The 25,143-nt window shown below is 46.7% G+C and overlaps 1 protein-coding gene across 4 annotated transcripts in view; it reads left to right on the top strand.

Annotated features, from left to right (window-relative positions):
• LRRK2 (leucine rich repeat kinase 2) overlaps window positions 1-25,143 on the top strand; it is a 469,339-nt gene that overhangs the window by 152,383 nt on the left and 291,813 nt on the right. For all 4 annotated transcript variants that reach the window (XM_063927081.1, XM_063927083.1, XM_063927080.1 and 1 more), the window contains exons 13-14: window positions 6,778-6,907; window positions 8,302-8,426. In XM_063927081.1, coding sequence (XP_063783151.1) covers window positions 6,778-6,907; window positions 8,302-8,426 — 255 coding nt within the window. The remainder of the gene's footprint in view (window positions 1-6,777; window positions 6,908-8,301; window positions 8,427-25,143) is intronic.

Below are 25,143 nucleotides of genomic sequence, written 5' to 3'. Positions count from 1 at the left end.
CCCTCCAAGAAGCAAACTTTGGCACATTTGCTCCGCATGACCATCTTACAGGTTTACACGCAGGCTGATCTTCCTGTTCCAAGTCTCCGCTCACTGTACTCGCTGTGTGGGTCCTTCGAGGGCAGTACGCCGTGGATCGTCTGCTGAACAATTGTGCAAGTTTGCTACATAGTCTTCTGTCCACATGTTTCTTAGGTTCTGTGCCTTTGATACGTTTACCTTTCAGGATGCAACCTTTGGCCACAATGTCCTCCTTTCAGTTTAGGAGCATTTCTCCCCTATTACAACTGCTTTTGGATATCCCAAGATATTCTCTGTGGATACCATGGTACACGATGAAGTAAAGCAGAGTTATGGTAAAACTTACCTTAATTAACTGGGATCCACAGGGTGCCCACCCTGACGCATCTAGCATCAATGGGTTACCTCTACGGTCACTCGTTCCATTCTCTTCTCTATAACAGTGTGACTTCCTTCTCTCCAGCTCCTGCTTTGGGCTTGTTACCTAACCTAAAAAATGAAGTCCCTGCGCAAGGGGGCGGGGTATGAGGGGAGAGGAGCCCAGTGCATCCTTGGAGGCTCACAAGCTTAAGCTGTTCGGTGCCAATCCTGGTCTCCACCAGCCATACCCAAGGTATGCCCCGTGGATCCCATGGACCTTGAAGAAAAAGAGTTAACGAATGTAAGTTTTACCATAACTCTTTCTTTTTCATTAAAAACTGTATGATGATAATACATGAAGTGTAAGCTACAGTATATATTTCACTGGAACACTTACTTTGTTGTACTTTGGAAAGTACAAGTAAATATTTTATTGACTGTTGTTTATATATCACACAAATTATGAAGTTCTTTTACAGAGCACAGTCCATTAGAATTTCCATTCTTTACCACAGAGATGCACATACTATGGTTAATTTCATGCCAACTAACCTACCAGTATATTTCTCTAACGTCCTAGTGGATGCTGGGACTCCGTCAGGACCATGGGGAATAGCGGGCTCCGCAGGAGACAGGGCACATCTAAAAAAGCTTTTAGGTCACATGGTGCGTACTGGCTCCTCCCCCTATGACCCTCCTCCAAGCCTCAGTTAGGTTTTTGTGCCCGTCCGAGAGGGTGCAATCTAGGTGGCTCTCCTAAAGAGCTGTTTAGAAAAGTTTTTTTTTTTTAGGTTTCAATCTCAGTGATTCCTGCTGGCAACAGGATCACTGCATCGAGGGACTTAGGGGAGAGATTTCCAACTCACCTGCGTGCAGGATGGATTGGAGTCTTAGGCTACTGGACACTTAGCTCCAGAGGGAGTCGGAACACAGGTCAGCCTGGGGTTCGTCCCGGAGCCGCGCCGCCGATCCCCCTTACAGACGCTGAAGAGACGGCAGAACGGAGGTCCGGAAAGCAGGCGGCAGAAGACTCCTCAGTCTTCTTGAAGGTAGCGCACAGCACGGCAGCTGTGCGCCATTGTTGTCACACGGCTCACTGACTCAGTCACGGAGGGTGCAGGGCGCTGCTGGGGGCGCCCTGGGCAGCAATATAATTACCTTTAGTGGCAAAATAAATACATCACATATAGCCATTAAGGCTATATGTATGTATTTTAACCCAGGCCAGTTTCTTAAAAACCGGGGAAAAGCCCGCCGAAAAAGGGGCGGAGCTTATTCTCCTCAGCACTCAGCGCCATTTTCCTGCTCAGCTCCGCTGGTGAGGAAGGCTCCCAGGTCTCTCCCCTGCACTGCACTACAGAAACAGGGTAACAAAGAGAAGGGGGGCATAAATTGGCGATATTTATATATTAAGAGCGCATATATAGTAAACAACACCTTCTAGGGTTGTTTATATACATTTATAGCGCTTTTGGTGTGTGCTGGCAAACTCTCCCTCTGTCTCCCCAAAGGGCTAGGGGGTCCTGTCTTCGATTAGAGCATTCCCTGTGTGGCTGCTGTGTGTCGGTACGTGTGTGTCGACATGTATGAGGACGATGTTGGTGTGGAGGCAGAGCAATTGCCGATGATGGTAATGTCACCCCCTAGGGAGTCGACACCGGAATGGATGGCTTTAGTTATGGAATTACGTGATAATGTCAGCACATTACAAAAGTCAGTTGACGAAATAAGACGCCCGGCAAACCAGTTAGTACCGGTTCAGGCGTCTCAGACACCGTCAGGGGCTGTAAAACGTCCTTTACCTCAGTCAGTCGACACGGGTACCGACACAGATGAATCTAGTGTCGACGGTGAAGAAACAAACGTATTTTCCAATAGGGCCACACGTTATATGATCACGGCAATGAAGGAGGCTTTGCAGATCTCTGATACTGCTGGTACCTCAAAAAGGGGTATTATGTGGGGGGTGAAAAAACTACCTGTATTTTTTCCAGAATCAGAGGAATTGAATGACGTGTGTGATGAAGCGTGGGTTAACCCCGATAGAAAACTGCTAATTTCCAAGAAGTTATTGGCATTATACCCTTTCCCACCAGAGGTTAGGGCGCGCTGGGAAACACCCCCTAGGGTGGATAAGGCGCTCACACGTTTATCAAAGCAAGTGGCGTTGCCGTCTCCTGATACGGCCGCCCTCAAGGATCCAGCAGATAGGAGGCTGGAAACTACACTGAAGAGTATATACACACATACTGGTGTTATACTGCGACCGGCAATAGCCTCAGCCTGGATGTGCAGTGCTGGGGTAGTGTGGTTGGATTCTCTGACTGAAAATATTGAGACCCTGGATAGGGACAGTATTTTATTGACTCTAGAGCAATTAAAGGATGCTTTCCTTTATATGCGAGATGCTCAGAGGGATGTTTGTACTCTAGCATCAAGAGTAAGCGCGATGTCCATATCTGCCAGAAGAAGTTTATGGACGCGACAGTGGTCAGGTGATGCGGATTCCAAGAGGCATATGGAAGTATTGCCATATAAAGGAGAGGAATTGTTTGGGGTCGGTCTTTCGGACCTGGTGGCCACGGCAACTGCCGGCAAATCCACTTTTTTACCTCAGACCCCCTCCCAACAGAAAAAGACACCGTCTTTTCAGCCGCAGTCCTTTCGCTCCTATAAAAAGCGACCAAAAGGACAGAAGCCCGCCCCGGCTTCTACAAAGCCATCAGCATGACGCTGGGGCTTTACAAGCGGACTCAGGAACGGTGGGGGGTCGACTCAAGATTTTCAGCAATCAATGGGTTCACTCACAAGTGGACCCGTGGGTCCTGCAGATAGTATCTCAGGGTTACATGCTGGAGTTCGAAAGGTCTCCCCCTCGCCGGTTCCTAAAGTCTGCTTTACCAACGTCTCCCTCAGAAAGGACGTCGGTTTTGGAAGCCATTCACAAGCTGTATTCTCAGCAGGTGATAGTCAAGGTACCCCTCCTACAACAGGGAAAGGGGTATTATTCCACACTATTTGTGGTACCGAAACCGGACGGTTCGGTAAGGCCTATTCTAAATCTGAAATCCTTGAACCTGTACATAAAGAAATTCAAGTTCAAGATGGAGTCACTCAGAGCAGTGATAGCGAATCTGGAAGAAGGAGACTTCATGGTGTCCTTGGACATAAAAGATGCTTATCTACATGTCCCGATTTACCCCTCACACCAAGGGTATCTCAGGTTCGTGATACAAGACTGTCATTATCAGTTTCAAACGCTGCCGTTTGGGTTGTCCACGGCCCCTCGGGTCTTTACCAAGGTAATGACCGAAATGATGGTTCTTCTACGAAGAAAAGGCGTATTAATTATCCCTTACTTGGACGATCTCCTGATAAGGGCAAAGTCCAGAGAACAGCTGGAAGTCGGTGTAGCGCTAACACAAGTAGTGCTTCAGCAACACGGGTGGATTCTAAATCTTCCAAAATCTCAATTGACCCCGACAACACATCTGCTGTTCCTGGGCATGATTCTGGACACGGTTCAGAAAAAGGTATTTCTCCCGGAAGAGAAAGCAAGGGAGTTATCCGAACTTGTCAAGAACCTCCTAAAACCAGGAACTGTGTCAGTACATCAATGCACAAGAGTCCTGGGAAAGATGGTGGCTTCGTACGAAGCGATTCCATTCGGCAGATTCCGTGCACGAACATTTCAGTGGGATCTGCTGGACAAATGGTCCGGATCGCATCTGCACATGCATCAGCGGATAACACTGTCACCGAGAACAAGGTTGTCTCTCCTGTGGTGGTTGCAGACTGCCCATCTGTTAGTGGGCCGCAGATTCGGCATACAGGACTGGGTCCTGGTGACTACGGATGCCAGCCTACGAGGTTGGGGAGCAGTCACAAAGGGAAGAAACTTCCAGGGTGTGTGGTCAAACCTGGAGACGTCTCTTCACATAAATATACTGGAGCTAAGAGCGATCTACAATGCTCTAAGCCTGGCAAAATCGCTGCTTCAGGGTCAGCCGGTGTTGATCCAGTCCGACAACATCACGGCAGTCGCCCACGTAAACCGACAAGGCGGCACGAGAAGCAGGAGTGCAATGGCAGAAGCTGCAAGGATTCTGCGCTGGGCGGAGAATCATGTCGTAGCACTGTCAGCAGTGTTCATCCCGGGAGTGGACAACTGGGAAGCAGATTTCCTCAGCAGACACGACCTTCACCCGGGAGAGTGGGGACTTCATCCAGAAGTTTTCCACATGATTGTGAACCGTTGGGAAAAACCAAAGGTGGACATGATGGCGTCTCGCCTCAACAAAAAATTGGACAGGTATTGCGCCAGGTCAAGAGACCCTCAGGCAATAGCTGTGGACGCTCTGGTAACACCGTGGGTGTACCAGTCAGTGTATGTGTTCCCTCCTCTGCCTCTCATACCAAAGGTACTGAGAATTATACGGAAAAGAGGAGTAAGAACAATACTGGTAGCTCCGGACTGGCCAAGAAGAACTTGGTATCCGGAACTTCAAGAGATGCTCACGGAGGATCCGTGGCCTCTACCTCTAAGAAGGGATCTGCTTCAGCAGGGACCTTGTATGTTCCAAGACTTACCGCGGCTGCGTTTGACGGCATGGCGGTTGAACGCCGGATTCTAAAAGAGAAGGGCATTCCTGAGGAAGTTATTCCTACTTTAATTAAAGCCAGGAAAGAAGTGACCGCACAACATTATCACCGCATTTGGAGAAAATATGTTGCGTGGTGTGAGGCCAAGAAGGCTCCAACGGAAGAATTTCAATTGGGTCGATTCTTACATTTCCTGCAAGCAGGATTGTCTATGGGCCTCAAATTGGGGTCCATTAAAGTTCAAATTTCGGCCTTATCAATTTTCTTCCAGAAGGAATTGGCGTCAGTGCCTGAAGTACAAACTTTTGTCAAAGGTGTACTACATATACAACCCCCAATAGTGCCTCCAGTGGCACCGTGGGATTTGAACGTGGTTCTAAATTTTCTCAAATCTCATTGGTTTGAGCCTTTAAAATCGGTAGATTTAAAATACCTTACATGGAAGGTAACCATGCTGTTGGCCCTGGCTTCAGCCAGGAGAGTTTCGGAGTTGGCAGCTTTGTCATACAAAAGCCTATTTCTGATATTCCATTCGGACAGGGCATAATTAAGGACACGTCCTCAATTTCTCCCTAAGGTGGTTTCGGCATTTCACTTGAACCAGCCTATTGTGGTGCCTGCAGCTACTAGCGACTTGGAGGACTCCAAGTTACTGGACGTTGTCAGAGCATTAAAAATATATATTTCAAGGACAGCTGGAGTCAGAAAATCTGACTCGTTGTTTACATTGTATGCACCCAACAAGTTGGGTGCTCCTGCGTCTAAACAGACGATTGCACGTTGGATATGTAGTACAATCCAACTTGCACATTCTGTGGCAGGCCTGCCACAGCCTAAATCTGTAAAGGCCCATTCCACAAGGAAAGTGGGCTCATCCTGGGCGGCTGCCCGAGGAGTCTCGGCATTACAACTTTGCCGAGCAGCTACGTGGTCAGGGGAGAACACGTTTGTAAAATTTCACAAATTTGATACTCTGGCTAAAGAGGACCTGGAGTTCTCTCATTCGGTGCTGCAGAGTCATCCGCACTCTCCCGCCCGTTTGGGAGCTTTGGTATAATCCCCATGGTCCTGACGGAGTCCCAGCATCCACTAGGACGTTAGAGAAAATAAGAATTTACTTACCGATAATTCTATTTCTCATAGTCCGTAGTGGATGCTGGGCGCCCATCCCAAGTGCGGATTGTCTGCAATGCTTGTACATAGTTATTGTTACAAAAATCGGGTTATTACTGTTGTTGTGAGCCATCTGTTCAGAGGCTACTTCGTTTGTGTTATCATACTGTTAACTGGGTTCAGATCACAAGTTGTACGGTGTGATTGGTGTGGCTGGTATGAGTCTTACCCGGGATTCAAGATCCTTCCTTATTGTGTACGCTCGTCCGGGCACAGTACCTAACTGAGGCTTGGAGGAGGGTCATAGGGGGAGGAGCCAGTACGCACCATGTGACCTAAAAGCTTTTTTAGATGTGCCCTGTCTCCTGCGGAGCCCGCTATTCCCCATGGTCCTGACGGAGTCCCAGCATCCACTACGGACTATGAGAAATAGAATTATCGGTAAGTAAATTCTTATTTTTAGAGTGTGGGTGGAAACTAATACAAGCACGGGGAGGACATACAAACTCATACAGATAGGCCCTTGGTCAGAATGGAACACTTGACACCAGCACTGTGAGGCAGCAAAGGTGACCACTGGGCAACCTTGCTCTTCAGGTTATAAATGAATGCAGAATTAATTGATAATTTGCAAAATCTTGATTCATTTTTTGGCTTTAATACTTACACTTTATTTTCCAGTGGTTATTAAAAAGATTTTATTGGAGAAAGGGGTTCATATCAATGTGTTAGAAATAATGAAAAAACATCTTGAATCTCCTGAAGCAACTGAAAGTGCCTGTCGGGTATTGCTCCATCTTCTGAATGGAAGGTATTACCAATTAATTTATTATATGGTGGCTGCATGGAAAGCCTTATGTTTTTTATTGTAATATGTTAACAAAGATTTCAAAAACTGCGTTATCCCCTATGCTTCATTGGAATCTCATGGATTTGTCCATACAACCTCTTTTCCTGGTACTCCATGGTATGGCTGACAAATACTGCTATTGTACACTCAGGGAGGGTAATTTTGAGAGGGAGGACCAATCATAAGTTGCAGTCACAGAGATTGCAGCTTGTGATTTGTTTTTTTAGCTCATAAACATCCTCCCCACAAGCATTTTAATGTGACAAACGAAAATGTTCTGCCGCTTAGGTGGTAACTTAGTTAATAAGAAGAAAAAACATCTGCACTGGAAAAATTCTCTTAAATTCTTATTTTCAAGAACCCCCTGCGTTCAGTAGAGATTTCATTGTAGATTTTATTTTTCTCTCCCAGGTCGTGCTTCCACAGATAGTAAATTTAGTCCAGCTTTATGCAAAAAAGGAATGATTCAATTGTTCACTCATTTTTACTATACAACTGTTACTAGGTTATTGTTAAATATTTCTTTCAGTCTCTTATTTTTCAAAAATTGAGCTAAATAAAGTGTAATGATGTGCGATGGGGAACAGGTCAGGATGGAGTTCATGCTGCGGGGTTATGCTTAGGGTTAGGCTGTGTGGAGAGGGGGATAGGATTAGGCTGCAGGGAGGGGGGGGGGGTAGGTTTAGGCACCCCAGGAAGGGTCAGGTTTACGCTGCAGTAAGGAGAATACTAACTGCGGGATGCCACGGTTGGTATTCTGACCGCTGGCATTTCAGCCCCAACCCCAGAATAAACCTTAAAGCAAGTTGGTGTATTTATTAATTACGGTGACAAGAATAACATCCATATAAATAATCAAATAGATTAAAAATCAAAATGTGTAGACGTGCACTACACATATGCAATGTTTTTGCAGAAATCTTCACTTAGGTGGTAATAAAGTATTAATCCTTTCTATTTCTGGTTTTTACCACATGTCAATAAACATATGCAGTAGTACCCTTCCCTTGTTTCCTAGTCAGAGCAATGAAATCCTAATTGCAACTGAAGTACAGTAGATGGAGCTTGCTCATTATCACTAGTTTGGTTGGTTAGATTTGATACCTGCAGATAAACTGTGCTGACAAGCGCCATCTGCTGGATTATGCTTTTAAACTCCAGGCATCAAGTGCTTGGGCATCACTAACAGCGCTGGCTTTCTCTGAAAGTAGTTGGAGTGGGGATTTTACTGCAGAAATGACACTTTTGCATAGATTACCTATTAATAAAAGAACCTTGATTTTAACCTCATGCTTTGGTACTAAACAGTGTAAAACAAAATATAAATATTTGCAATTGATTCCCTTTCTTTTTAGCACCTTTAATTTGGATGTAATGACTGTGACTATGACAACTCTAATGAATGTAATGAAGAAACACAAAAAGGTTACTGGTGTCCAGCTGGTAGCGCTACGTGTTATGTTACAGATTATGTCTGATGGTGAGCTGTTTATTTCCTATCATATAGCTAAAACTTCAAAAGTAAATGTAATGTTGCATAAATGCTCAGTGTCTTACTGCTATGAGCATTTTTGTTTCCGCCTACTTATAGTTGCAAGAAAAAGTATGTGAACCCTTTGGAATTTCCTGGATTTGTGCTTAAATTGGTCATAAAATGTGTTCTGATCTTCATTAAAGTCACAACAATAGACAAACACAGTCTGCTGAAACGAATACCACACAAACAATTATATGTTCTCATGTTTTTATTGAACACACCATGTAAACATTCACAGTGCAGGGTGGACAAAGTATGTGAACCCCCAGGCTAATGACTTCTCCAAGAGCTAATTTGAGTCAGGAGTCAGCCAATCTGGAGTCCAATCAATGAGACAAGATTGGAGGTGTTGGTTAAAGCTGCCCTGCCCTATAAAAAACACACACCAGTTTTGAGTTTGCAATTCTCAAGAAACATTGCCTGATGTGAACCATGCCTCACAGAAAAGAGCTCTCAGAAGACCTACAATTAAGAAGTGTTGACTTGCATAAGCTGGAAAGAGTTACAAAAGTATCTCTAAAAGCCTTGATGTTCATCAGTCCACGGTAAGACAAATTGACTATAAATGGAGAAAGTTCAGCACTGTTGTTACTCTCCCTAGGAGTGGGCGTCCTGTAAAGATGACTGCAAGAGCACAGCGCAGAATGCTCAAAGAGGTGAAGAAGAATCCTAGAGTGTCCGCTAAAGATTTACAGAAATCTCTGGCACATGCTAACATCTCTGTTGACGAATCTACCATACATAAAACACTGAACCAGAATGGAGTTTATGGGAGGATACCACGGAGGAAGCCACTGCTGTCCAAAAAAAACATTGCTGCACATTTGAAGTTTGCAAAAGAGCACTTGAATGTTCCACAGCACTCCTGGCAAAGTATTCTGTGGACAGATGAAACCAAAGTTGAGTTGTTTGGAAGGAACACACAACACTATGTGTGGAGAAAAAAAGGCACAGCACACCAACATCAAAATCTCATCCCAACTGTGAAGTATGGTGGAGGGGGCATCATGGTTTGGGGCTGCTTTGCTGCCTCAGGGCCTGGACAGATTGCTATCATCGACGAAAAAATGAATTCCCAAGTTTATCAAGATATTTTGCAGGAGAACTTAAGGCCATCTGTCCACCAATTGAAGCTCAACAGAAGATGGGTGATGCAACAGGACAACGACCCAAAGCACAGAAGTAGATCAACAACAGAATGGCTTCAGCAGAAGAAAATACGCCTTCTGGAGTGGCCCAGTCAGAGTCCTGACCTCAACCCGATTGAGATGCTGTGGCATGACCTCAAGAGAGCGATTCACACCAGACAACCAAAGAATATTGCTGAACTGAAACAGTTTTGTAAAGAGGAATGGTCCAAAATTCCCCCTGACCGTTGTGCAGGTCTGATATGCAACTATAGGAAACATTTGGTTGAGGTTATTGCTGCCAAAGGAGGGTCAACCAGTTGTTAAATCAAAGGGTTCACATACTTTGTCCACTCTGCACTGTGAATGTTTTACATGGTAGTGTTCAATAAAAACATGAGAACATATTGTTTGTGTGGTATTCGTTTCAGCAGACTGTGTATTGTTGTGACATAGATGAAGATCAGAACACATTTTATGACCAATTTATGCACAAATCCAGGAAATTCCAAAGGGTTCACATACTTTTCTTGAAACTGTATACATACCTGAAATGCGTTGTATTCCTACTGACATTGGTCATTCAAGAACACATCTGGGATGTCTCAAAAGATCAGTAGTAATTGTTACTATAATTCTTACTGTGTTTGATGTGTACTTAGATGACTTAGATTCCACAACGAAAGAGAAAATACAGTGTTGATGCACACTCACTATTCTTTTTTATTAACACTAACACTTTAGCTTTTCACTAGTGTGCTGCCCTGGGGTGACTGGCTGTTGCCAGCTTGTTGGGGTTCCACGCCCAGTATTCAAACTTGGTATTAGCAACCCACCAGAGACAAGGGCACCTAGACGCTGCTTGGTGGGCTAGTATTTTTTTGGCCACAAAGTATGCCAAAAACTTCGGATTTGCCCTATGTTAGATTGCACAGTTTATAATAATTATTCTGACTAGCAGTGCTTGGCATTGTAGAGTGTGCATCCACACTGTATTTTCTCTTTCTTTGTGGAACTACAAGTCCCAGCATAATAGCACCTCTTACTATAGGTGTCATTAGGGTGTGCAGTCCAAGATCCCTCTCCTCTGTAGACTCTTATATTCCATCCACATTTCATGTCCAAGAGTTCCCCTGGCTCCATTACCACCTTGTGGGTTCCGGACACATGGATTTTGTAATATATGTATAACAGCAGGTTGTCATCAGATTTTTTATTTATTTATTTTTTAAGTGGAATTAACCTTTCTATTTTAAATATCCATGGATGCAATTCAGTGATGTGCCATGGGAACACTCATAAAAGTGGCAAATCGTTGCAACATTGCTCATTATTATTCGCAGCCCAATAGGGGCACATAGTAATATGAGTGATATTGCTCTGACGTGATTCTGATTGATGTGCCAAGCTGCACATCGTCATCGCACATTGATCGGAATTAAATTCTACACCTTCCCATGTGCCAATATATTAATACATATATACAATACATGTCAAAGAAATAAACCGGATTGGAAGAATATTTTGAAACTCCCCACAGTTTTATCAAATTAGCTTTTCTGCAGCAGGTTACATTGGTTTCCACAGGGAAACATCGAGTTGTAGAGTGGATCTTGATCCGAAGGCACCAACAGGCTAAAGCTTTAGGCTGTTCCAGGATGCATTGGGGCCTCCTCTATAACCCTGCCTCCAGGCACTGTGAGCTCAGTTTCAGTTGGTGTCTGCAGCAACAGGTCACTTAACAGGTGGGCTGCACTGGGCAGCCCTGAAAAAGCTTTTTCTGACAGAAAATTTCTTCTTAACTTAGCTGTCAGTGCTGTATGTCATGGTGACACTTCAGTGTTGCAGCTCCATCACCTCCCAAGTGGTGTCGCATACTTCCGAGGCCTGTTCCCGGGTACTTGCAGCGGAGACGCTCCGGCTTTAGGCACGCGGTTGCAGTCGCTCTCCTTGTTCGCGTGGCTGTTACGGGGAGGAGGTAAGATGGTCCCCCAGACGGGACCCGCCATTAAATTGCGTTCCATCCGCATCCTAGGGAGACGCAGCGCTGGCATGGACACTGTCACCGAGCAGGGATCCCACTAGACCACCAGGGCAATAGAGCACAGGTTGGGTGTACTAACCCCCTATTTAATAAGGCTCGCTAGTACCTGGGGTGGACATCCAGCATAGGGGAGCTGGCGCTTGACGTGTAGCCTCACCTCGGCCCAGGTCGACATCTACTGCAGATTTTCCTGCCCTGGAGCTGCCTCACACTCTCCCTCACTTCCTGACTGAGACGCTGGGCGCCATCTTATAAGCATAGTAGCGGCTAGTCTCTGGGACTGCAAGACAAGGTCTCCCTTGTAAAGCCGCCTGTATACAGAGCTGTGACTTTACAAAAACTTTGACTACTCTACATGTCTTTATACAGACAGCGTTAGTTAAGAAAAAGTGTATTCTGATATATACCTCCGGTCTAGGACCGTGCTGTGTTTTATTTATTTATTTATTTATTTATTTATATATATATATATATATATATATATATATATATATATATATATATATATATATTGCACAGAAGTCCTGCACTCGCATATATAACAAACAACGGTGGGGTGCTCCTAGTGGAAAGCTGCATCAGCGGACAGACCCACAATATATATACACAGAGTCCAACAATGTGGAGGTGCACTCATCCAATTAGAGAATCTTCAACAGCTTCAATTTCATAATAGTTTTATTTCAGTCGAAGTCAGGCTTATTATTGTCGACGTTTCGATCACTATCAAGGATCTTTATCAAGACAAGTTCCCGTATATACAAAATGATTTTAAAGCATCACATATTGATCACTACAAAAACAGAAAATACATACAAGTACAAAAAAATATAAAAAAACATAAACAGAAACAATCTCCCAGGTCCCTAACCCTTGATACTGGATGTATTTAGTTTTACTGTATGCACACTATACATGTCCATCTGGATACAAGATATAGTTAGAGCAATTTATATATCAAAGACCTAGCTCACCAAATGTGCAGGAAAACCCCATTTCTCTAACGTCCTAGTGGATGCTGGGGACTCCGTAAGGACCATGGGGAATAGATGGGCTCCACAGGAGACAGGGCACTTTAAGAAAGAATTAGGATACTGGTGTGCCCTGGCTCCTCCCTCTATGTCCCTCCTCCAGACCTCAGTTTGAATCTGTGCCCGGACGAGCTGGGTGCAACTTACTGAGCTCTCCTGAGCTTGCTAAATAGAAAGTATTTTGTTAGGATTTTTTATTTTCAGAGAGATCTGCTGGCAACAGACTCTCTGCTACGTGGGACTGAGGGGAGAGAAGCAGCTCTACTCACTAGAAGATAGGTCCTGCTTCTTAGGCTACTGGACACCATTAGCTCCAGAGGGATCGTACACAGGAACGCACCCTTGGTCGTCCGATCCCGGAGCCGCGCCGCCGTCCCCCTCGCAGAGCCAGAAGAAAGAAGCCGGCGTGAGAAGCAAGAAGACTTCGAAATCGGCGGCAGAAGACTCCAGTCTTCATCTGAGGTAGCGCACAGCACTGCAGCTGTGCGCCATTGCTCCCACACTAAACCCACACACTCCGGTCACTGTAGGGTGCAGGGGGGGGGGGGGGGGGGAGGGGCAGCAATTGGGAACCTCATGGCAAAGAGCAGCAAATATACAGTTGGGCACTGTATATATGCATGAGCCCCCGCCATTATTTTACACACAAAACGCGGGACAGAAGCCCGCCGCTGAGGGGGCGGGGCTTCTTCCTCAGCACTCACCAGCGCCATTTTCTCTCCACAGCTCCGCTGAGAGGAAGCTCCCCAGGCTCTCCCCTGCAGAATCACGGTAGAAAGAGGGTGAAAAGAGAGGGGGGGGGGGGGGGGGGGCACATAAATTTGGCGCAAAAACAGATATACAGCAGCTACTGGGTTAACACTAAGTTACTGTGTGATTCCTGGGTCATATAGCGCTGGGGTGTGTGCTGGCATACTCTCTCTCTGTCTCTCCAAAAGGCCTTGTGGGGGAACTGTCTTCAAATAGAGCATCCCCTGTGTGTGTGGTGTGTCGGTACGCTTGTATCGGCATGTTTGACGAGGAAGGCTATGTGGAAACAGAGCGGGTACAAATGAATGTGGGGTCGCCGCCGACACCCGATTGGATGGATATGTGGAAGGTTTTAAATGATAGTGTTAATTCCTTGCATAAAAGGTTGGATAAAGCTGAAGCCTTGGGACAGTCAGGGTTTCAACCCATGCCTGATCCTACAGCGCAGAGGCCGTCAGGGTCTCAGAAGCGCCCACTATCCCAAATTGTTGACACAGATATCGACACGGATACTGACTCCAGTGTCGATGGCGATGATGCAAAGTTGCAGCCTAAAATGGCTAAAGCCATCCGCTACATGATTATAGCAATGAAAGATGTTACACATCACAGAGGAAACCCCAGTCCCTGACAAGAGGGTTTATATGTATGGGGAAAAAAGGCAAGAGGTGACCTTTCCCCCTTCACATGAGTTAAATGAGTTATGTGAAAAGGCTTGGGAATCTCCAGATAGGAAACTGCAGATTTCCAAACGGATGCTTATGGCGTATCCTTTCCCGCCAACGGACAGGTTACGCTGGGAATCTGCCCCTAGGGTAGACAAAGCTTTAACACGCTTATCCAAGAGGGTAGCCCTGCCGTCACAGGATACGGCCACACTAAAAGATGCTGCAGATAGAAAGCAGGAGGGTATCCTGAAATCCATTTATACACATTCAGGTACCCTGCTAAGGCCGGCAATTGCGTCGGCCTGGATGTGTAGTGCTGTAGCAGCATGGACAGATACCCTATCTCAGGAACTTGATACCTTGGACAAGGATACTATAATACTGACCCTGGGGCATATAAAAGATGCTGTCCTATATATGAGAGATGCCCAAAGAGACATTAGCCTACTGGGCTCTAGAATAAATGCTATGTCGATTTCTGCCAGAAGGGTCCTGTGGACTCGGCAATGGACAGGCGATGCCGACTCAAAAAAGCACATGGAGGTTTTACCTTATAAGGGTGAGGAATTGTTTGGGGACGGTCTCTCGGACCTGGTCTCCACAGCTACGGCTGGAAAGTCACATTTTTTGCCATATATTCCCTCACAACCTAAGAAAGCACCGTATTACCAAATGCAGTCTTTTCGCTCACAGAAAGGCAAGAAAGTCCGAGGTGCGTCCTTTCTTGCCAGAGGCAGGGGTAGAGGAAAGAAGCTGCACAATACAGCTAGTTCCCAGGAACAGAAGTCCTCCCCGGCTTCCACTAAATCCACCGCATGACGCTGGGGCTCCACAGGCGGAGCCAGGCCCGGTGGGGGCGTGTCTCCGAAATTTCAGCCACAAGTGGGTTCACTCACAGGTGGATCCCTGGGCTATAGAGATTGTGTCTCAGGGATACAAGCTGGAATTCAAAGTGATGCCCCCTCACCGTTACCTGCCAGCTTCCCCCATAGAGAGGGAAGTAGTGTTAGCTGCAATTCACAAATTGTATCTCCAGCAGGTGGTGGTAAAGGTTCCCCTCCTTCAACAGGGAAGGGGTTACTATTCGACAATGTTTGTGGTACCGAAACCGGACGGTTCAGTCAGACCCATATTGAATTTAAAATCCCTGAATATATACCTGAAAAGGTTCAAGTTCAAGATGGAATCGCTCAGAGCGGTCATCGCAAGCCTGGAGGAGGGGGATTTTATGGTGTCTCTGGACATAAAGGATGCATACCTTCATGTCCCCATTTATCCACCTCATCAGGCGTACCTCAGATTTGTGATACAGGATTGTGTGTGTGTGTGTGTGTGTATGTATGTATGTATGTATGTATATATATATATATATATATAATCTGTACATATTAGTCCAGTGCAGTTTTATTGTCATAATAATTATCTGCATTGCCTGTGACTGTGTGCCTGTATCTGGTGTGTGGTTTCACTTTCAGTATTTCCCAGATATATCTATCACAATATTCTGTACCCTAAGGGACTTTGGGGGTAATTCAGAATTGATCGCAGCAGCAAACTTGTTAGCAGTTGGGCAAGACCATGTGCACTGCAGCGGGGGCAGATATAACTTGTGCAGAGAGAGTTAGATTTGGGTGGGGTGTGTTCAAACTGAAATCTAAATTGCAGTGTAAGAATAAAGCAGCCAGTATTTACCCTGCACAGAAACAAAATAACCCACCCAAATCTAACTCTCTCTGCACATGTTATATCTGCCACACCTGCAGTGCACATGGTTTTGCCCAACGACTAACAAATTTGCTGTTACGATCAGGTCTGAATTAGGCCCTAGGTGCGTCAGGGTCATATATATAGTGCGTCACAGTATTTACCCATTACGTGTATTCTACTGTGTACTTAGTCACATAATACCGGATTTATTCGCTGGTGTTGTGTACTGTGTCTACAGTCACATACTAACGGATTTATTCTCAGGTATTATACTCTGTCTGGCTTTATTTTACTAATTCGCTCTGTTGTTGCATTTGTGTACAATGTATAGAAAATAGGACAGTAAATCTGTGGACGCTCCTGCATCATGCAGAGCATGCGCCAAAGATTTACCAGAGGGGGAAGCTGTGTATTTTGGTCTGTGTACTATGTATCATACATCTCCCAGTCAGTCCGCAGCTCCTGTAACCAATCAGGAGCCACCCTGGGATGCATTCACAAACCTACTGGGTACTCTGGTGGTACGCCTTACGCCACCTATGGGACCACCTGTGCCATTACAGCCGCAAATTGTCCCTATGCTTAATCTGCCTTGGTCGGAAAATTTGTGTAACCAGTTGCAGCAATTAAATCATTCCTTGGTCAGACAAAAATCTACCCCAGTTCACTCTTTTGTCTCTGGGTCATCTAAGTGGTCTGCTTCCTCCTCACAATCCACTAATCTCTCAGATGTTTCATCTGAAGAGGAGGGGGAGCATACTGTCCTGTCAGACACTGAATCAGGTGTTTCTAACGAGGATTCTCCATTGCAAATTGATGTCCCTGCCTTTGTGGTTTCTATTAAGCAAATCCTACAAATCACTGATGATGAGGATTCCACTACTGTGGCTAAGAAAACTGATATGTTTAAACGTCTGAAGGTGGTTAAAAATCTGTTACCCCATTCTGACCATTCGGTGGACATCAGGCAGGAGCCCTGGTCTAATCCAGGGAAGAAATTCCCTCTGCCTACACGGGCCTTGGCTCGCTATCCTCTCCCTGCAGAGTTATGTAACAAGTGGAAACATTCACCACAGGTGGATTCTCATGTCACCCACCTAGTTGTGTCATCCATTTTGCCTGTCACCACTGTCACTTCACTGAAGGAACCGACAGATAAGCGTGTGGAGGGATGCCTGAAATCTATTTACTCCCTTACAGGTGCTGTACATAGACTAACTATTGCAGCCTCTTGGGCTGCAAAAGGAATTGAAGCATGGGTTCAGGCATTAGAGGAAGAGCTGCCCGAGTATATATCTGTCAATGCCGGACAATACATGTCTCGCATTACCACCGCCGCCTATTACATTCAGGAAGCATCCTCTGAGGGAGGGTGTGTTGACAGCGAAGGCGTCGACTACGTCTGTCCTGGCTCCCCGTATTCTGTGGTTGAGGTCATGGAAGGTGGACCTAGACTCCAAGAAGATCTTGGAGGTACTCCCCTTTAAGGGAGACATTTTGTTTGGGGAAGACCTAAATAAAATTGTATCTGAATTGGTGGCTGCTAAGACTGCCTTTCTCCCAAATCCTAATCCTTCTGCATTGGTTCTCAGACCTGCAGGGTCTATCGACAGAGTGTCCTCTTCTACTTCCTCAGCGCCCAGACCTCTTCGTACAGGGCCCTTGTCTTTATCCGGACCTGGCCAGCCTGTCTTTGACGGCGTGGCTTTTGAGGTGTCACTCCTGAGAGCCAAAGGATTCTCTGAGGCGGTCATCCAAACTGTGTTAAAAGCCCGCAAACCGGCATCTGCTCGGATTTATTACAGGGTCTGTAATTCTTACTTCACCTTGTGTGCTGATAAGAATTATGATGCATACAGATTCAGAACTTCCAGAATTCTGGCTTTTCTGCAAAGAGGCCTGGAATAGGGCTTCGTCTGGCCTCCCTCAAGGTTCACATATCTGCCTTGTCGGTATGGTTTCAGAGAAAAATTGTGTCTATGCCTGACATTCATACATTCACTCAGGGTGTCTTATGGATTCAGCCTCCCTCTGTCCCTCCTGTGGCTCCATGAGATCTACCTGTTGTCCTGAATGCCCTGCAAGAGTCTTCATTTGAGACGGTGGACCTTAAATGGATCACAGCCAAGGTCTTGCTTTTACTGGCTATTGCCTCTGCAAGAAGGGTGTAGGCGCATTTTCCTGTCGTCCATCCTTTCTAATATTTCATCGGTACCGTGCAATTCTTAGAACTCGCCCAGGTTATTTACCTAAGGTGGTGTCATCTTTTCACCTTAACCAAGAGATTGTGGTTCCGGCGTTTATCTCTTCTCATTTGTCTTTCAAAGAGCGGACTTTGGATGTGGTACGGGCTCTCCGTATATATTTGGAGAGGACTGCCTCTATCAGGAGGTCAGATTCCCTTTTTGTTTTGTTTGGTTTTCTCTAACGTCCTAAGTGGATGCTGGGGACTCCGTAAGGACCATGGGGAATAGCGGCTCCGCAGGAGACTGGGCACATCTAAAGAAAGCTTTAGGACTATCTGGTGTGCACTGGCTCCTCCCCCAATGACCCTCCTCCAAGCCTCAGTTAGATCTCTGTGGGCGAACGAGAAGGGTGCACACTAGGGGCTCTCCTGAGCTTCTTAGTGAAAGTTTTAGTTTAGGTTTTTTATTTTCAGTGAGACCTGCTGGCAACAGGCTCACTGCATCGAGGGACTAAGGGGAGAAGAAGCGAACTCACCTGCGTGCAGAGTGGATTGGGCTTCTTAGGCTACTGGACATTAGCTCCAGAGGGACGATCACAGGCCCAGCTTGGATGGGTCCCAGAGCCGCGCCGCCGGCCCCCTTACAGAGCCAGAAGGCAGAAGAGGTCCGGAAAATCGGCGGCAGAAGACGTCCTGTCTTCAACAAGGTAGCGCACAGCACTGCAGCTGTGCGCCATTGCTCTCAGCACACTTCACACTCCGGTCACTGAGGGTGCAGGGCGCTGGGGGGGGCGCCCTGAGACGCAATAATAAACACCTTGGATGGCAAAAAATGCATCACATATAGCTCCTGGGCTATATGGATGCATTTAACCCCTGCCAAACTACATAAAAAAACGGGTGATAAGGCCGCCGATAAGGGGGCGGAGCCTATCTCCTCAGCACACTGGCGCCATTTTCCCTCACAGCTCCGTTGGAGGGAAGCTCCCTGGCTCTCCCCTGCAGTCACTACACTACAGAAAGGGTTAAAAAAGAGAGGGGGGCACAAATTAGGCGCAGTATTAACTATACAGCAGCTATAAGGGGAAAAACACTTATATAAGGTTATCCCTGTATATATATAGCGCTCTGGTGTGTGCTGGCAAACTCTCCCTCTGTCTCCCCAAAGGGCTAGTGGGGTCCTGTCCTCTATCAGAGCATTCCCTGTGTGTGTGCTGTATGTCGGTACTTTTGTGTCGACATGTATGAGGAGAAAAATGATGTGGAGACGGAGCAGATTGCCTGTAATAGTGATGTCACCCCCTAGGGGGTCGACACCTGAGTGGATGAACTGTTGGAAGAAATTACGTGACAGTGTCAGCTCTGTATAAAAGACAGTGGTTGACATGAGACAGCCGGCTACTCAGCTTGTGCCTGTCCAGACGTCTCATAGGCCGTCAGGGGCTCTAAAGCGCCCGTTACCTCAGATGGCAGATATAGACGCCGACACGGATACTGACTCCAGTGTCGACGGTGAAGAGACAAATGTGACTTCCAGTAGGGCCACACGTTACATGATTGAGGCAATGAAAAATGTTTTACACATTTCTGATAATACGAGTACCACCAAGAAGGGGTATTATGTTCGGTGAGGAAAAACTACCTGTAGTTTTCCTGAATCTGAGAAATTAAATGAGGTGTGTGATGATGCGTGGGTTTCCCCCGATAACAACTGATAATTTCTAAAATGTTATTGGCATTATATCCTTTCCCGCCAGAGGTTAGGGTGCGTTGGGAAACACCCCCTAGGGTGGATAAAGCGCTCACACGCTTGTAAGGGCTCTATCCTCTCCTGAGATGGCCGCCCTTAAGGATCCTGCTGATAGAAAGCAGGAGGGCATCCTAAAATGTATTTACACACATACTGGTGTTATACTGCGACCAGCAATCGCCTCAGCCTGGATGTGCAGTGCTGGGTTGGCGTGGTCGGATTCCCTGACTGAAAATATTGATACCCTAGATAGGGACAGTATATTTTTGCCTATAGAGCATTTGAAAGATGCATTTCTATATATGCGTGATGCACAGCGGAATATTTGCCGACTGGCATCAAGTCTAAGTGCGTTGTCCATTTCTACCAGTAGAGGGTTATGGACACGTCAGTGGTCAGGTGATGCGTATTCCAAACGGCATTTGGAAGTATTGCCTTATTAAGGGGAGGAGTTATTTGGGGTCGGTCTTTCAGACCTGGTGGCCACGGCAACAGCTGGGAAATCCACGTTTGTACCCCAGGTCGCCTCTCAACATGAGAAGACGCCGTATTATCAGGCGCAGTCTTTTCGTGGATAAGCGGGCAAAAGGTTCCTCATTTCTGCCCCGTGACAGAGGGAGAGGAAAAAGGCTGCAGAAATCAGCCAGTTCCCAGGAACAGAAACCCTCTCCCGCCTCTGCCAAGCCCTCAGTATACGCTGGGGCTTTACAAGCAGAATCAGGCACGGTCGGGGGCCCGTCTCAATGAATTTCAGCGCGCAGTGGGCTCACTCGCAAGTAGACCCCTGGATCCTTCAGGTGATATCTCAGGGGTACAAATTAGAATTCGAGACGTCTCCCCCTCGCCGTTTCCTAAAGTCGGCTTTACCGATGTCTCCTTCTGACAGGGAGACAGTTTTGGAAGCCATTCACAAGCTGTATTCCCAGCAGGTGATAATCAAGATACCCCTCCTGCAACAGGGAACGGGGTATTATTCCACACTGTTGTGGTACCGAAGCCGGACGGCTCGGTGAGACCGATTCTAAATCTAAAATCTTTGAACACTTACATACAGAGGTTCAAATTCAAGATTGAGTCACTCAGAGCAGTGATTGCGAACCTGGAAGAAGGGGACTACATGATGTCTCGGGACATCAAGGATGCTTACCTTCATGTCAAAATGTACCCTTCTCACCAAGGGTACCTCAGGTTTATGGTACAGAACTGTCACTATCAGTTCAGACGCTGCCGTATGGATGGTCCACGGCACCCCGGGTCTTTACCAAGGTAATGGCCGAAATGATGATATTCCTTCAAAGGAAGGGAATTTTAGTTATCCCTTACTTGGACAATTCCCTGATAAGGGTAAGATCCAGGGAACAGTTGGATGTCGGTGTAGCACTATCTCAGGTAGTGTTGCTGCAGCACGGTTGGATTCTCAATATTCCAAAATCGCAGCTGGTTCCGACGACTTGTCTTCTGTTCCTAGGGATGATCCTGGACACAGTCCAGAAAAAGGTGTTTCTCCCGGAGGAGAAAGCCAGGGAGTTATCCGAGCTAGTCAGGAACCTCCTAAAACCGAGCCAAGTCTCAGTGCATCAATGCACAAGGGTTCTGGGTAAAATGGTGGCTTCCTACGAAGCAATCCCATTCGGCAGATTCCACGCAAGAACTTTCCAGTGGGACCTGCTGGACAAATGGTCCGGGTCGCATCTTCAGATGCTTCAGCGGATAACCCTGTCACCGGGGACAAGGGTATCCCTCCTGTGGTGGTTGCAGAGTGCTCATCTTCTAGAGGGCCGCAGATTCGGCATTCGGGACTGGGTCCTGGTGGCCACGGATGCCAGCCTGCGAGGCTGGGGAGCAGTCACACAGGGAAGGAATTTCCAGGGCTTATGGTCAAGCCTGGAGACATCTCTCCACCAGGTGTTCGCATTGTTCCGGTTTCCTGTTTCTATTGGTGAATTGGTCTCTAGAGACATGACAAAGCTGTTTTGATGCAGATACATTAAGGAAAATTCACTTCCTGGAAAGGATCCACCAATGATATCGCAGTAAGGGGTATATATATACCCAGAATACTACTAGCCCAAACACCTTGAAAAAGGCTCAGGAGAGCCGAAACGCGTTGGTGAACAGCATCTGCCTGGACAGCGACCCAGCTTTGATCCTGAAGGGATTCCCATACCAGGAATTCACCACAGACATTTTACAAATGAGACTTGGTGTGATATATACACCTTATTTTAAGGTACGCTGCCAGCCATATGTTTTATTGCATTTGTTCTTATTAAAATTGAGTTACACTATTGTGGTTTCTCCTATCTTTTCTTTTATACATTGGAGATGAAGAATTAACATCCCTCTGAACCAAAAATTGGAAGAAAGATTTGGAGACCCAATGACTCACCAGAAAGAATAAGGAAAGCAATAATTTTTGGGCATTTTTGGAACTTTAAACTGTACACTCATCTTAAACTTTCCTACAGAAGGTTCTTTCCCTATCTCAACTGGAGATAGCGCAGAAACCACACATTTTCCTCTAAACCATATTTTGGCCCTACAGGTGGGCATAGAGGTTTTTGCAGCTCTCCGTTTGACGCACCAAATTTACACTTGTTCTTTGTAAATGGTCCGGGTCGCATCTTCAGATGCATCAGCGGATAACCCTGTCACCAAGGACAAGGGTGTCCCTCCTGTGGTGGTTGCAGAGTGCTCATCTTCTAGAGGGCCGCAGATTCGGCATTCAGGACTGGGTCCTGGTAACCACGGATGCCAGCCTGCGAGGCTGGGGAGCAGTCACACAGGGAAGGAATATCCAGGACTTATGGTCAAGCCTGGAGACATCACTTCACATAAATATCCTGAAGCTAAGGGACATTTACAATGCTCTAAGCTTAGCAAGACCTCTGCTTCAAGGTCAGCCGGTGTGGATCCAGTCGGACAACATCACGGCAGTCACCCACGTAAACAGACAGGGTGGCACAAGAAGCAGGAGGGCAATGGCAGAAGCTGCAAGGATTCTTCGCTGGGCGGAAAATCATGTGATAGCACTGTCAGCAGTATTCATTCCGGGAGTGGACTACTGGGAAGCAGACTTCCTCAGCACGACCTCCACCCGGGAGAGTGGGGACTTCACCCAGAAGTCTTCCACATGATTATAAACCGTTGGGAAAAACTCGACAGGTATTGCGCCAGGTCCAGGGACCCTCAGGCAATAGCTGTAGACGCTCTGGTAACACCGTGGGTGTACCAGTCAGGGTATGTGTTCCCTCCTCTGCCTCTCATACCCAAGGTACTGAGATTGATAAGATGGAGAGGAGTAAGCACTATATTCGTGGCTCCGGATTGGCCAAGAAGGATTTGGTAACCGGAACTTCAAGAGATGCTCACGGAGGATCCGTGGCCTCTACCTCTAAGAAGGGACCTGCTCCAGCAAGGACCCTGTCTGTTCCAAGACTTACCGCGGCTGCGTTTGACGGCATGGCGGTTGAACGCCGGATCCTGAAGGAAAAAAGGCATTCCGGATGAAGTCATCCCTATCCTGATCAAAGCCAGGAAGGATGTAACCGCAAAAACATTATCACCGCAATTGGCGAAAATATGTTGCGTGGTGCGAGGCCAGTAAGGCCCGACGGTGGAAATTCAACTGGGTCGATTCCTACATTTCCTGCAAACAGGAGTGTCTATGGGCCTGAAATTGGGGTCCATTAAGGTTCAAGTTTCGGCCCTGTCAATTTTCTTCCAAAAAGAACTAGCTTCAGTCCCTGAAGTTCAGACGTTTGTAAAAGGGGTACTGCATATACAGCCTCCTTTTGTGCCTCCAGTGGCACTTTGGGATCTTAATGTAGTTTTGGGTTCCAAAAGTCACATTGGTTTGAACCACTTAAATCTGTGGAGTTAAAATATCTCACATGGAAAGTGGTCATGCTGTTGGCCCTGGCCTGGGCCAGGCGCGTGTCAGAATTGGCGGCTTTATCCTGAAAAAGCCCTTATCTGATGTTCCATTCGGACAGGGCGGAATTGAGGACTCGTCCTCAGTTTCTCCCTAAGGTGGTTTCAGCGTTTCACCTGAACCAACCTATTTGTGGTGCCTGCGGCTACTAGGGACTTGGAGGACTCCAAGTTGCTAGACGTTGTCAGGGCCCTGAAAATATATGTTTCCAGGACGGCTGGAGTCAGGAAATCTGACTCGCTGTTTATCCTGTATGCACCCAACAAGCTGGGTGCTCCTGCTTCTAAGCAGACTATTGCTCGTTGGATTTGTAGTACAATTCAGCTTGCACATTCTGTGGCAGGCCTGCCACAGCCAAAAATCTGTAAATGCCCACTCCACAAGGAAGGTGGGCTCATCTTGGGCGGCTGCCCGAGGGGTCTCGGCTTTACAACTTTGCCGAGCAGCTACTTGGTCAGGAGCAAATACGTTTGTAAAATTATACAAAATTGATATCCTGGCTGAGGAGGACCTGGAGTTCTCTCATTTGGTGCTGCAGAGTCATCCGCACTCTCCCGCCCGTTTGGGAGCTTTGGTATAATCCCCATGGTCCTTACAGAGTCCCCAGCATCCACTTAGGACGTTAGAGAAAATAAGAATTTACTTACCGATAATTCTATTTCTCATAGTCCGTAGTGGATGCTGGGCGCCCATCCCAAGTGCGGATTGTCTGCAATACTTGTACATAGTTATTGTTACAAAAATCGGGTTATTATTGTTGTGAGCCATCTTTCAGAGGCTCCCCTGTTATCATGCTGTTAACTGGGTTCAGATCACAGGTTATACGGTGTGATTGGTGTGGCTGGTATGAGTCTTACCCGGGATTCAAAATCCTTCCTTATTGTGTACGCTCGTACGGGCACAGTATCCTAACTGAGGCTTGGAGGAGGGTCATAGGGGGAGGAGCCAGTGCACACCAGATAGTCCTAAAGCTTTCTTTAGATGTGCCCAGTCTCCTGCGGAGCCGCTATTCCCCATGGTCCTTACGGAGTCCCCAGCATCCACTACGGACTATGAGAAATAGAATTATCGGTAAGTAAATTCTTATTTTCACAAACGTGGCTGGCCTGCGAATAAGCAAACCTTGGCCAGATGGATTAGAATGGTGATTGCACAAGCTTATGCACAGGCTGGTCTCCCAGCTCCTGCTGCTATTAATGCCCATTCTACTCGGTCTGTTGGACCTTCTTGGGCGGCCCACAGTGTCGTGTCCGCAGAACAATTGTGCAACGCGGCTACGTGGTCCTCAGTGATCACGTTCATAAGGTTCTATGCCTTTGATACTTCCGCCTCCCAGGATACTTCCTTTGGATGCCGTGTTCTCATACCTGCTAAGGCACGACCTCTCCATTGAGGAACTGCTTTAGAACATCCGCGATGTTTGCCTGTGGAAACCAATGTAATCTGCGGCAGAAAAGGAGAGTT

Source organism: Pseudophryne corroboree, chromosome 6, assembly GCF_028390025.1.
Source record: "Pseudophryne corroboree isolate aPseCor3 chromosome 6, aPseCor3.hap2, whole genome shotgun sequence".
Lineage (NCBI taxonomy): Eukaryota > Metazoa > Chordata > Amphibia > Anura > Myobatrachidae > Pseudophryne > Pseudophryne corroboree.
This window is presented reverse-complemented; position numbering and strand designations above follow the sequence as displayed.